The sequence below is a fragment of the Salvelinus fontinalis genome, chromosome 38 (assembly GCF_029448725.1).
Source record: "Salvelinus fontinalis isolate EN_2023a chromosome 38, ASM2944872v1, whole genome shotgun sequence".
In the NCBI taxonomy this organism is placed as follows: Eukaryota; Metazoa; Chordata; class Actinopteri; order Salmoniformes; family Salmonidae; genus Salvelinus; species Salvelinus fontinalis.
This window is the reverse complement of record NC_074702.1, coordinates 17,286,398-17,301,096: the sequence shown is the minus strand read 5'-3', so window position 1 is coordinate 17,301,096 and position 14,699 is coordinate 17,286,398. Positions and strand designations below refer to the sequence as shown.

The window sequence follows — 14,699 nt, the reverse complement described above, 5'->3', positions numbered from 1 at the left end:
AACAATGAGCACCAGCTGTGTGGAGATGCAGAAAAACAGTTGCTTTTGACGTCAGCAAGTCTTCGAGAAATAGTTCATTATCAGAGATGTACTGTAGTGACAGGCAGCGAATAACCACGTTGGCCTGTTTGAGTCACATCTACCTTAGTCTTTTTCACAACTATCTATGGTATGTAAGGCTACATCTAACTTAACATTATCCCTGGGCTTAGTCTGAGTAGATCATTAAGCCCTTTCACATTCCATGTGGAGATTCAAAAACAAGTGTCATAAGAATTGAACTAAGGTTCAGAATGATTGAAAGATATGCTGAAGTTGTCTATGAGGGAGTTGCTGATGTGAAGGTAGCCATCAACCTCCCTTCTGCGCTTGACAGTTCTCATCCTGACCAGTGTCTGACATCCTGACGTCACAACCAGAGAGCACACTGCACACTGCAGAGCCAACCAAGCCAACCATCAACACCACCACGGAAGCATGAAGAAGCATGAGATGACAGCATTAATATGCGTGCTGTAGCTTGGGCAGATGGACAACAACCACGATAGATAGAGATGTAAAGAAACAGCCAGGTAACGGGACAGATCTTTACCTGACAAGTCAAAACTTTGAGACATGCTAAGAGGCCGAATTACTGCAAGAGAAACAGTGATGGCGTTACAGAGTTATTAAGCTATCCATAGGAGGAATACGAGCAGAAGATATATATTAAGTAAGCAAGAAGAAAGACATCATCTGCCGACATGTCTGGCAGCTGTCCATAGTGCTGCAGTACAGTATGTTAAGAAATGTACAATGATGAACTTAGTCAGTAGAAAGTGCATAGCCAATGGTGAGAAATCATTAACATAATAACTAAATAAAATACATTCTCTCTTCAGATTCTAAGGTTTGGTTTGGTTATAGTCAATACAGGTACTTAGCATAACACCAGACAAGATGTATGTTTAAGCTGTATTACAAGCATAGCTGTAACGCCAAACAGCACAGGCATCCAAGAACAGTAACTTGGCCGGGTGGAAACATCGTTCAAACCAATGAAAGAAAGTATGATTCACCTTGTGTCTTTCATTCATGCCAATGCCCAGCACCCGTGAAAGTGCATAATCACAACATACTTCATACAATGAGTGTGAGTGTGTGTGTGTGTGTGTGTGTGTGTGTGTGTGTGTGTGTGTGTGTGTGTGTGTGTGTGTGTGTGTGTGTGTGTGTGTGTGTGTGTGTGTGTGTGTGTGTGTGTGTGTGTGTGTGTGTGTGTGTGTGTGTCACGTTCCTGACCTATTTCTGTTAGTTTGTTGTATGTGTTAGTTGGTCAGGACGTGAGTTTGGGTGGGCATTCTATGTTGTCTGTTTCTATGTTGGTTTAGGGTTGCCTGGTATGGCTCTTAATTAGAGGCAGGTGTTTGGCGTTCCTCTAATTGAGAGTCATATTTAGGTAGGTTGTTTCACAGTGTTCGTTGTGGGTGGTTGTCTCCTGTGTCAGTGTTTGTCGCAGCATACGGGACTGTTCGGTTTGTTTTTGTACATCGTCATTTTGTGTAGTCTATTTTCCCTGTTCGTGCGTTCTTCGCGTTGTATGTAAATTCGTCGTCCAGGTCTGTCTACTCCGTTTGTTGTTTTGTTAGTTATAGTGAAGTTCGTGTTTTTAGTCTTTCTGTAAATAAATGATGTGTTCACAACCCGCTGCTCCTTGGTTCCATCACTACTCCTTCTTTTCGGTTGAAGAGGAGGAGGACTACCGTTACAGTGTGTGTGTGTGTGTGTGTGTGTGTGTGTGTGTGTGTGTGTGTGTGTGTGTGTGTGTGTGTGTGTGTGTGTGTGTGTGTGTGTGTGTGTGTGTGTGTGTGTGTGTGTGTGTGTGAGAGAGAGAGAGAGAGAGAGAAAGAGAGAGAGAGAGAGAGAGAGAGAGAGAGAGAGAGAGAGAGAGAGAGAGAGAGAGAGAGAGCGAGAGAGTGAGAGAGAGAGAGAGAGAGAGAGAGAGAGAGAGAGAGAGAGAGAGAGAGAGAGAGCGAGAGGGAGAGAGAGAGAGAGAGAGAGACATAGAGAGGTGTCACTCACCCAGCCTGCTCCTGCGGATCACATCAGGAGAGACAGGTCTCAGTTTCCTCTCAGATTTAATCTCATCCAGGATCATCTCGTGCAGGGTGGGAGGAACCTGGGGCTGGGGCTTCAGCTTCCTGGCTGCTGCCTACACACACAAACGCACACACGCACACACACGTAGATACATACATGCACTCACACTGAGTTATGGGCATCAGGCCTTTTGCCGCTGCCTCCTAAACCTTAAAGACACTGTCACTTTACCGTTAATATCACTGTCACTTTACCGTTAATATCACTGTCACTGTACTGTTAATATCACTGTCACTGTACTGTTAATATCACTGTCACTGTAATGTTACTATCAATGTCACTGTACTGCACTGCACTGCACTGTACTGCACTGTACTGTTATTATCACTGTAGCGTTAATATCACTAGCTAGTCACCCCTAGTTAATATCATAGCCTCCCGGGTGGAGCAGTGGTCTAGGGCACTGCATCGCAGTGCTAGCTGCGCCACCAGAGTCTCTGGGTTCGCGCCCAGGCTCTGTCGCAGCCGGCCGCAACCGGGAGGTCCGTGGGGCGACGCACAATTGGCATAGCGTCGTCCGGGTTAGGGAGGGTTTGGCCGGTAGGGATATCCTTGTCTCAGTATGTAAAATGTAATAAAATGTATGCACTCTACTGTAAGTCGCTCTGGATAAGAGCGTCTGCTAAATGACTAAAAATGTAAATGTAAAATCACTGTCACTGTACTGTTAATATCACTGTCACTGTACTGTTAATATCACTGTCACTGTACCGTTAATATCACTGTCACTGTACTGTTAATATCACTGCCACTATACCGTTAATATCACTGTCACTGTACTGTTAATATCACTGTCACTGTACTGTTAATATCACTGTCACTGTACCGTTAATATCACTGTCACTGTACTGTTAATATTACTGTCACGGTACCGTTAATATCACTGTAACTATACCGTTAATATCACTGTCACTGTACTGTTAATATCACTGTCACTGTACTGTTAATATCACTGTCACTGTACTGTTAATATCACTGTCACTGTACTGTTAATATCACTGTTAATATCACTGTACCGTTAATATCACTGTCAATGTACCGTTAATATCACTGTCACTGTACCGTTAATATCACTGTCACTGTACTGTTAATATCACTGTCATTGTACTGTTAATATCACTGTTAATATCACTGTACCGTTAATATCACTGTCAATGTACCGTTAATATCACTGTCACTGTACTGTTAATATCACTGTACCGTTAATATCACTGTCACTGTACCGTAAATATCACTGTCACTGTACTGTTAATATCACTGTCACTGTACTGTTAATATCACTGTACTGTTAATATCACTGTCACTATACCGTTAATATCACTGTCACGGTACCGTTAATATCACTGTCACTGTACTGTTAATATCACTGTCATTGTACTGTTAATATCACTGTTAATATCACTGTACCGTTAATATCACTGTCAATGTACCGTTAATATCACTGTCACTGTACTGTTAATATCACTGTACCGTTAATATCACTGTCACTGTACCGTAAATATCACTGTCACTGTACTGTTAATATCACTGTCACTGTACTGTTAATATCACTGTACTGTTAATATCACTGTCACTGTACTGTTAATATCACTGTCATTGTACTGTTAATATCACTGTCACTGTCCTGTTAATATCACTGTCACTGTACTGTTAATATCACTGTCACTGTCCTGTTAATATCACTGTCACTGTACTGTTAATATCACTGTCACTGTACTGTTAATATCACTGTCACTGTACGGTTAATATCACTGTACTGTACCATTAATATCACTGTCACTGTACCGTTAATATCACTGTCACTGTACCGTTAATATCACTGTCACTGTACTGTTAATATCACTGTACTGTTAATATCACTGTCACTGTACTGTTAATATCACTGTACTGTTAATATCACTGTCACTGTACTGTTAACATCACTGTCACTGTAATGTTACTATCAATGCCACTGTACTGCACTGCACTGCACTGTACTGCACTGTACTGTTATTATCACTGTAGCGTTAATATCACTAGCTAGTCACCCCTAGTTAATATCATAGCCTCCCGGGTGGAGCAGTGGTCTAGGGCACTGCATCGCAGTGCTAGCTGCGCCACCAGAGTCTCTGGGTTCGCGCCCAGGCTCTGTCGCAGCCGGCCGCAACCGGGAGGTCCGTGGGGCGACGCACAATTGGCATAGCGTCGTCCGGGTTAGGGAGGGTTTGGCAGGTAGGGATATCCTTGTCTCAGTATGTAAAATGTAATAAAATGTATGCACTCTACTGTAAGTCGCTCTGGATAAGAGCGTCTGCTAAATGACTAAAAATGTAAATGTAAAATCACTGTCACTGTACTGTTAATATCACTGTCACTGTACTGTTAATATCACTGTCACTGTACCGTTAATATCACTGTCACTGTACTGTTAATATCACTGCCACTATACCGTTAATATCACTGTACTGTTAATATTACTGTCACGGTACCGTTAATATCACTGTCACTATACCGTTAATATCACTGTCACTGTACCGTTAATATCACTGTCACTGTACTGTTAATATCACTGTCATTGTACTGTTAATATCACTGTTAATATCACTGTACCGTTAACGTCACTGTCAATGTACCGTTAATATCACTGTCACTGTACTGTTAATATCACTGTACCGTTAATATCACTGTCACTGTACCGTTAATATCACTGTCACTGTACTGTTAATATCACTGTCACTGTACTGTTAATATCACTGTACTGTTAATATCACTGTCACTGTACTGTTAATATCACTGTCATTGTACTGTTAATATCACTGTCACTGTCCTGTTAATATCACTGTCACTGTACTGTTAATATCACTGTCACTGTCCTGTTAATATCACTGTCACTGTACCGTTAATATCACTGTCACTGTACTGTTAATATCACTGTCACTGTACTGTTAATATCACTGTCACTGTACTGTTAATATCACTGTCACTGTACCGTTAATATCACTGTACTGTACCGTTAATATCACTGTCACTGTACTGTTAATATCACTGTCACTGTACTGTTAATATCACTGTCACTGTACTGTTAATATCACTGTCACTGTACTGTTAATATGACTGTACCGTTAATATCACTGTCACTGTACCGTTAATATCACTGTCACTGTACTGTTAATATCACTGTCACTGTACTGTTAATATCACTGTCACTGTACTGTTAATATCACTGTCACTGTACCGTTAATATCACTGTCACTGTACTGTTAATATCACTGTCACTGTACTGTTAATATCACTGTCACTGTACTGTTAATATCACTGTCACTGTACCGTTAATATCACTGTACTGTACCGTTAATATCACTGTCACTGTACTGTTAATATCACTGTCACTGTACTGTTAATATCACTGTCACTGTACCGTTAATATCACTGTCACTGTACCGTTAATATCACTGTACTGTACCGTTAATATCACTGTCACTGTACTGTTAATATCACTGTCACTGTACTGTTAATATCACTGTCACTGTTAATATCACTGTCACTGTACTGTTAATATCACTGTCACTGTACCGTTAATATCACTGTCACTGTACCGTTACTATCACTGTACTGTACCGTTAATATCACTGTCACTGTACCGTTAATATCACTGTCACTGTACCGTTAACATCACTATACCGTTAATATCACTGTACTGTTAATATTACTGTCACTGTACTGTTAATATCACTGTCACTGTACCGTTAATATCACTGTCACTGTACTGTTAATATCACTGTCACTGTACTGTTAATATTACTGTCACTGTACCGTTAATATCACTGTCACTGTACTGTTAATATTACTGTCACTGTACCGTTAATATCACTGTACTGTACCATTAATATCACTGTACTGTACTGTTAATATCACTGTCACTGTACCGTTAATATCACTGTACCGTTAATATCACTGTCACTGTACCGTTAACATCACTATACCGTTAATATCACTGTACTGTTAATATCACTGTACTGTTAATATCACTGTACTGTACCATTAATATCACTGTACTGTACCATTAATATCACTGTCACTGTACTGTTAATATGACTGTACCGTTAATATCACTGTCACTGTACCGTTAATATCACTGTCATTGTACTGTTAATATCACTGTACCGTTAATATCACTGTCACTGTACCGTTAACATCACTATACCGTTAATATCACTGTACTGTTAATATTACTGTCACTGTACTGTTAATATCACTGTCACTGTACCGTTAATATCACTGTCACTGCACTGTTAATATCACTGTCACTGTACTGTTAATATCACTGTACTGTTAATATCACTGTCACTGTACTGTTAATATCACTGTACTATTAATATCACTGTCACTGTACCGTTAATATCACTGTCACTGTACCGTTAATATCACTGTACTGTACCGTTAATATCCCTGTCACTGTACTGTTAATATCACTGTCACTATACTGTTAATATCACTGTACTATTAATATCACTGTCACTGTACCGTTAATATCACTGTCACTGTACCGTTAATATCACTGTACTGTACCGTTAATATCCCTGTCACTGTACTGTTAATATCACTGTCACTATACTGTTAATATCACTGTACCGTTAATATCACTGTCACTGTACTGTTAATATCACTGTACTGTTAATATCACTGTCACTGTACTGTTAATATCACTGTACTGTTAATATCACTGTCACTGTACTGTTAACATCACTGTCACTGTAATGTTACTATCAATGTCACTGTACTGCACTGCACTGCACTGTACTGCACTGTACTGTTATTATCACTGTAGCGTTAATATCACTAGCTAGTCACCCCTAGTTAATATCATAGCCTCCCGGGTGGAGCAGTGGTCTAGGGCACTGCATCGCAGTGCTAGCTGCGCCACCAGAGTCTCTGGGTTCGCGCCCAGGCTCTGTCGCAGCCGGCCGCAACCGGGAGGTCCGTGGGGCGACGCACAATTGGCATAGCGTCGTCCGGGTTAGGGAGGGTTTGGCCGGTAGGGATATCCTTGTCTCAGTATGTAAAATGTAATAAAATGTATGCACTCTACTGTAAGTCGCTCTGGATAAGAGCGTCTGCTAAATGACTAAAAATGTAAATGTAAAATCACTGTCACTGTACTGTTAATATCACTGTCACTGTACTGTTAATATCACTGTCACTGTACCGTTAATATCACTGTCACTGTACTGTTAATATCACTGCCACTATACCGTTAATATCACTGTACTGTTAATATTACTGTCACGGTACCGTTAATATCACTGTCACTATACCGTTAATATCACTGTCACTGTACTGTTAATATCACTGTCATTGTACTGTTAATATCACTGTTAATATCACTGTACCGTTAACATCACTGTCAATGTACCGTTAATATCACTGTCACTGTACTGTTAATATCACTGTACCGTTAATATCACTGTCACTGTACCGTTAATATCACTGTCACTGTACTGTTAATATCACTGTCACTGTACTGTTAATATCACTGTACTGTTAATATCACTGTCACTGTACTGTTAATATCACTGTCATTGTACTGTTAATATCACTGTCACTGTCCTGTTAATATCACTGTCACTGTACTGTTAATATCACTGTCACTGTCCTGTTAATATCACTGTCACTGTACCGTTAATATCACTGTCACTGTACTGTTAATATCACTGTCACTGTCCTGTTAATATCACTGTCACTGTACTGTTAATATCACTGTCACTGTACCGTTAATATCACTGTACTGTACCGTTAATATCACTGTCACTGTACTGTTAATATCACTGTCACTGTACTGTTAATATCACTGTCACTGTACTGTTAATATCACTGTCACTGTACTGTTAATATGACTGTACCGTTAATATCACTGTCACTGTACCGTTAATATCACTGTCACTGTACCGTTAATATCACTGTCACTGTACCGTTAATATCACTGTCACTGTACTGTTAATATCACTGTCACTGTACTGTTAATATCACTGTCACTGTACTGTTAATATCACTGTCACTGTACCGTTAATATCACTGTACTGTACCGTTAATATCACTGTCACTGTACTGTTAATATCACTGTCACTGTACTGTTAATATCACTGTCACTGTACCGTTAATATCACTGTCACTGTACCGTTAATATCACTGTACTGTACCGTTAATATCACTGTCACTGTACTGTTAATATCACTGTCACTGTACTGTTAATATCACTGTCACTGTTAATATCACTGTCACTGTACTGTTAATATCACTGTCACTGTACCGTTAATATCACTGTCACTGTACCGTTACTATCACTGTACTGTACCGTTAATATCACTGTCACTGTACCGTTAATATCACTGTCACTGTACCGTTAACATCACTATACCGTTAATATCACTGTACTGTTAATATTACTGTCACTGTACTGTTAATATCACTGTCACTGTACCGTTAATATCACTGTCACTGTACTGTTAATATCACTGTCACTGTACTGTTAATATTACTGTCACTGTACCGTTAATATCACTGTCACTGTACTGTTAATATTACTGTCACTGTACCGTTAATATCACTGTACTGTACCATTAATATCACTGTACTGTACTGTTAATATCACTGTCACTGTACCGTTAATATCACTGTACCGTTAATATCACTGTCACTGTACCGTTAACATCACTATACCGTTAATATCACTGTACTGTTAATATCACTGTACTGTTAATATCACTGTACTGTACCATTAATATCACTGTACTGTACCATTAATATCACTGTCACTGTACTGTTAATATGACTGTACCGTTAATATCACTGTCACTGTACCGTTAATATCACTGTCATTGTACTGTTAATATCACTGTACCGTTAATATCACTGTCACTGTACCGTTAACATCACTATACCGTTAATATCACTGTACTGTTAATATTACTGTCACTGTACTGTTAATATCACTGTCACTGTACCGTTAATATCACTGTCACTGTACTGTTAATATCACTGTCACTGTACTGTTAATATCACTGTACTGTTAATATCACTGTCACTGTACTGTTAATATCACTGTACTATTAATATCACTGTCACTGTACCGTTAATATCACTGTCACTGTACCGTTAATATCACTGTACTGTACCGTTAATATCCCTGTCACTGTACTGTTAATATCACTGTCACTATACTGTTAATATCACTGTACCGTTAATATCACTGTCACTGTACTGTTAATATCACTGTACTGTTAATATCACTGTCACTGTACTGTTAATATCACTGTCACTGTATCGTTAATATCACTGTCACTGTCCTGTTAATATTAATGTCACTGTACTGTTAATATCACTGTCACTGTACTGTTAATATCACTGTCACTGTACTGTTAATATCACTGTCACTGTCCTGTTAATATTAATGTCACTGTACTGTTAATATCACTGTCACTGTACTGTTAATATCACTGTCACTGTACTGTTAATATCACTGTCACTGTACTGTTAATATCACTGTCACTGTACTGTTAATATCACTGTCACTGTTAATATCACTGTCACTGTACCATTCATATCACTGTCACTGTACTGTTAATATCACTGTACTGTTAATATTAATGTCACTGTACTGTTAATATCACTGTCACTGTACTGTTAATATCACTGTCACTGTACTGTTAATATCACTGTCACTGTACTGTTAATATCACTGTCACTGTTAATATCACTGTCACTGTACCATTAATATCACTGTCACTGTACTGTTAATATCACTGTACTGTTAATATCACTGTCATTGTACTATTAATATCGCCCACTGTCCTGTTAATATCACTGTCACTGTACTGTTAATATCACTGTCACTGTACCGTTAATATCACTGTCACTGTACTGTTAATATCACTGTCACTGTACTGTTAATATCACTGTCACTGTACTGTTAATATCACTGTCACTGTACTGTTAATATTACTGTCACTGTACCGTTAATATCACTGTCACTGTACTGTTAATATCACTGTCACTGTACTGTTAATATCACTGTCACTGTACTGTTAATATCACTGTCACTGTACCGTTAATATGACTGTACCGTTAATATCACTGTCACTGTACCGTTAATATCACTGTCATTGTACTGTTAATATCACTGTACCGTTAATATCACTGTCACTGTACCGTTAACATCACTATACCGTTAATATCACTGTACTGTTAATATTACTGTCACTGTACTGTTAATATCACTGTCACTGTACCGTTACTATCACTGTCACTGTACTGTTAATATCACTGTCACTGTACTGTTAATATCACTGTACTGTTAATATCACTGTCACTGTACTGTTAATATCACTGTACTATTAATATCACTGTCACTGTACCGTTAATATCACTGTCACTGTACCGTTAATATCACTGTACTGTACCGTTAATATCCCTGTCACTGTACTGTTAATATCACTGTCACTATACTGTTAATATCACTGTACTATTAATATCACTGTCACTGTACCGTTAATATCACTGTCACTGTACCGTTAATATCACTGTACTGTACCGTTAATATCCCTGTCACTGTACTGTTAATATCACTGTCACTATACTGTTAATATCACTGTACCGTTAATATCACTGTCACTGTACTGTTAATATCACTGTACTGTTAATATCACTGTCACTGTACTGTTAATATCACTGTTACTGTATCGTTAATATCACTGTCACTGTCCTGTTAATATTAATGTCACTGTACTGTTAATATCACTGTCACTGTACTGTTAATATCACTGTCACTGTACTGTTAATATCACTGTCACTGTCCTGTTAATATTAATGTCACTGTACTGTTAATATCACTGTCACTGTACTGTTAATATCACTGTCACTGTACTGTTAATATCACTGTCACTGTACTGTTAATATCACTGTACTGTTAATATCACTGTACCGTTAATATCACTGTCACTGTACTGTTAATATCACTGTCACTGTACCATTCATATCACTGTCACTGTACTGTTAATATCACTGTACTGTTAATATTAATGTCACTGTACTGTTAATATCACTGTCACTGTACTGTTAATATCACTGTCACTGTACTGTTAATATCACTGTCACTGTTAATATCACTGTCACTGTACCATTCATATCACTGTCACTGTACTGTTAATATCACTGTACTGTTAATATTAATGTCACTGTACTGTTAATATCACTGTCACTGTACTGTTAATATCACTGTCACTGTACTGTTAATATCACTGTCACTGTACTGTTAATATCACTGTCACTGTTAATATCACTGTCACTGTACCATTAATATCACTGTCACTGTACTGTTAATATCACTGTACTGTTAATATCACTGTCATTGTACTATTAATATCGCCCACTGTCCTGTTAATATCACTGTCACTGTACTGTTAATATCACTGTCACTGTACCGTTAATATCACTGTCACTGTACTGTTAATATCACTGTCACTGTACTGTTAATATCACTGTCACTGTACTGTTAATATCACTGTCACTGTACTGTTAATATTACTGTCACTGTACCGTTAATATCACTGTCACTGTACTGTTAATATCACTGTCACTGTACTGTTAATATCACTGTCACTGTACTGTTAATATCACTGTCACTGTACCGTTAATATCACTGTCACTGTACTGTTAATATCACTGTCACTGTACTGTTAATATCACTGTCACTGTACTGTTAATATCACTGTCACTGTACTCTTAATATCACTGTCACTGTACTGTTAATATCACTGTCACTGTACTGTTAATATCACTGTCACTGTACCGTTAATATCACTGTCACTGTACTGTTAATATCACTGTCACTGTACTGTTAATATTACTGTCACTGTACTGTTAATATCACTGTCATTGTACTATTAATATCGCCCACTGTCCTGTTAATATCACTGTCACTGTACTGTTAATATCACTGTCACTGTACCGTTAATATCACTGTCACTGTACTGTTAATATCACTGTCACTGTACTGTTAATATCACTGTCACTGTACTGTTAATATCACTGTCACTGTACTGTTAATATCACTGTCACTGTACCGTTAATATCACTGTCACTGTACTGTTAATATCACTGTACTGTTAATATCACTTTCACTGTACTGTTAATATCACTGTCACTGTACTGTTAATATCACTTTCACTGTACTGTTAATTTCACTGTCACTTTGTAACAATAACTCTTGACTGTCAGTACAGCTCCTCTCATTACTGAGGCAGGCACTTCAGTGAGGCTGGGGCATTGAGACTAGGGCATTGAGACTGGGGTATTGAGGCTGGGGCAGTGAGGCTGGGGCAGTGAGGCTGAGGCAGTGAGGCTGAGGCAGTGAGGCTGGGGCAGTGAGGCTGGGGCAGTGAGGCTGGGGCAGTGAGGCTGGGGCAGTGAGCATTGATGTACAGCTCCAGTAGATGATCTGATTATCTATCAATCACCCCTCATTCCAATCAGTATAATCATACCCTAGAACCCCAAAACCTGAACTACCTGTATTTCTTTTGGGATATTAAGAACTCTTTCTTTGACTAAAGATGGGTTCAGTGGCTTGAGGTTTAAATGGAAAGTGGAGACCCCTAGCACCAATTCCCAGGCTTCCTCCAGTGATGAACGAGACATGGAAGGATGGCATGGCAAGACTAGAAGACACCAGATTGAGAGGAAAGTGGGGCAGGTACCATAGAATGTACTATCGTATAGTATATAGTACATGTATTATACAGTACTGTACATTAACAGGATTAGGAGAGAAAATGCCCCATGTTCTCCTCTCTAAACCCTATGACTGTACAGCCCACATAGATAAGAGATATACTTTACATACATAGCTAATAGTTGTATTTTTATTTCATTCTATGGTACTCTGTTCAGCCCAAAGAGACAGAACAGAGTTGTATCTCTATGGTTCACCCGCCACCATGCCAACACCAAAGAGGTTGCTAGTCGATGTAAAGTATATCTGTTGTTTCTATAGGCTGTGCACTCACAGGGTTGAGAGGAGGTCTGGACCGGATGAAGTCTAGGATGACCTCATGGGCGCTCTTCTTCAACCTTGGTGGGATGTCGTTGTTTACCTGGAGGTGCAAGGGGACAGACACACACACACACAGATTAAGAGAGACCATAACTACATATAAGCAACAAACCATGCTTTAAAATAAATAAATAAATAAATACATTTTTACCCCCTTTTCTCCCCAATTTCGTGGTATCCAATTGTTAGTAGTTACTATCTTGTCTCATCGCTACAACTCCCGTACAGGCTCGGGAGAGACGAAGGCCGAAAGCCATGCGTCCTCCGAAACACAACCCAACCAAGCAGCACTGCTTCTTAACACAGCACGCATCCAACCCGGAAGCCAGCCGCACCAATGTGTCGGAGGAAACACCGTGCACAGTGGCGACCTGGTTGGCGTGCACTGCGCCCGGCCCGCCACAGGAGTCGCTAGTGCGCGATGAGACAAGGATATCCCTACCGGCCAAACCCTCCCTAACCCAGACAACGCTAGGCCAATTGTACGTCGCCCCACGGACATCCCAGTCGCGGCCGGCTGCGACAGAGCCTGGGAGCGAACCCAGAGTCTCTGGTGGCACAGCTAGCACTGCGATGCAGTGCCCTAGACCACTGCGCCACCCGGGAGGCCCAAACCATGCTTTTAAGATACCTGACAGTCTTACCATGACCTTGCGTAGTTTGTAGCGTTTGGAGCGGATGTCATCCATGAGCATCTCGTAGGGCGTGAGCTGGAACTCGATGGCCAGAGGGTTGTACTGGCGCTCCTGGACCTTCTTCAGCTTCACCCCGTTCCGCAGGTCTCCCATCACCTGCATCCAGAACTTAGCCTGGGGGATGCAGGGGGACAGAAATCACATAGCAACACAGTACTCATCCAATGATTTAACACTTATAGGTCCAGGAGCCTAGATACTCCTCTGGGCTACAAACATGCTAGTCCAAGAGTAGGTCTAATATGAGTCTGGGAAACCTGTCCTAAGGGTGTCACATAAGGGTGTCAGAGAAGGGTGTTGCCAGGTAAAAGGGGCTGTGTGAGGCTTGTGATAAGGAGCTGGTCACCTACCCAGTCTGCATTCTGGAGCTCATTTAGGTCTCTGCTGGGATCCCCAGACGGCTCGCCACCCATCTTCCGAAGATTCTATGAGAGAGAGAGAGAGAGAGAGAGAGAGGGAGAGAGAGAGGGAGAGAGAGAGAGAGAGAGAGAGATGGGGGGGGGATCAGAGTGAGAAAGAGATGAGCACTCAGAGCTTAATGTGAGTTTAAAGGCCCAGTGCAGTCAAACATCGTGATTTTCCTGTGTTTTATATATATTTCCACACTATGAGGTTGGAATAATACTGTCTAATTGTGAAAATAATGATAATGCCCTTAAGTGTTTGAAATTTCAGTCTGTTTTTGTGTGATTGTGTGGTGACATCAAAAGATAGTTCCAAACCTCTCTGGCAATAACAGCTAGTTTTCAGTTTTCCATTCCCCACGCTGACAGTCCTAGAAA

General features: G+C 40.0%; 1 protein-coding gene across 7 annotated transcripts in view; it reads right to left on the bottom strand.

Annotated features, from left to right (window-relative positions):
- The window catches only part of LOC129837707 (protein spire homolog 1-like), a 66,194-nt gene that overhangs the window by 19,743 nt on the left and 31,752 nt on the right, over positions 1–14,699 (bottom strand). For 4 of the 7 annotated variants that reach the window (XM_055904086.1, XM_055904088.1, XM_055904090.1 and 1 more), the window contains exons 5-9: positions 14,268–14,342; positions 13,867–14,031; positions 13,176–13,262; positions 2,059–2,188; positions 593–634 (exon numbers count right to left, since the gene is read on the bottom strand). In XM_055904086.1, coding sequence (XP_055760061.1) covers positions 593–634; positions 2,059–2,188; positions 13,176–13,262; positions 13,867–14,031; positions 14,268–14,342 — 499 coding nt within the window. The remainder of the gene's footprint in view (positions 1–592; positions 635–2,058; positions 2,189–13,175; positions 13,263–13,866; positions 14,032–14,267; positions 14,343–14,699) is intronic. The other 3 variants (XM_055904087.1, XM_055904089.1, XM_055904092.1) reach the window with 1 other exon arrangement.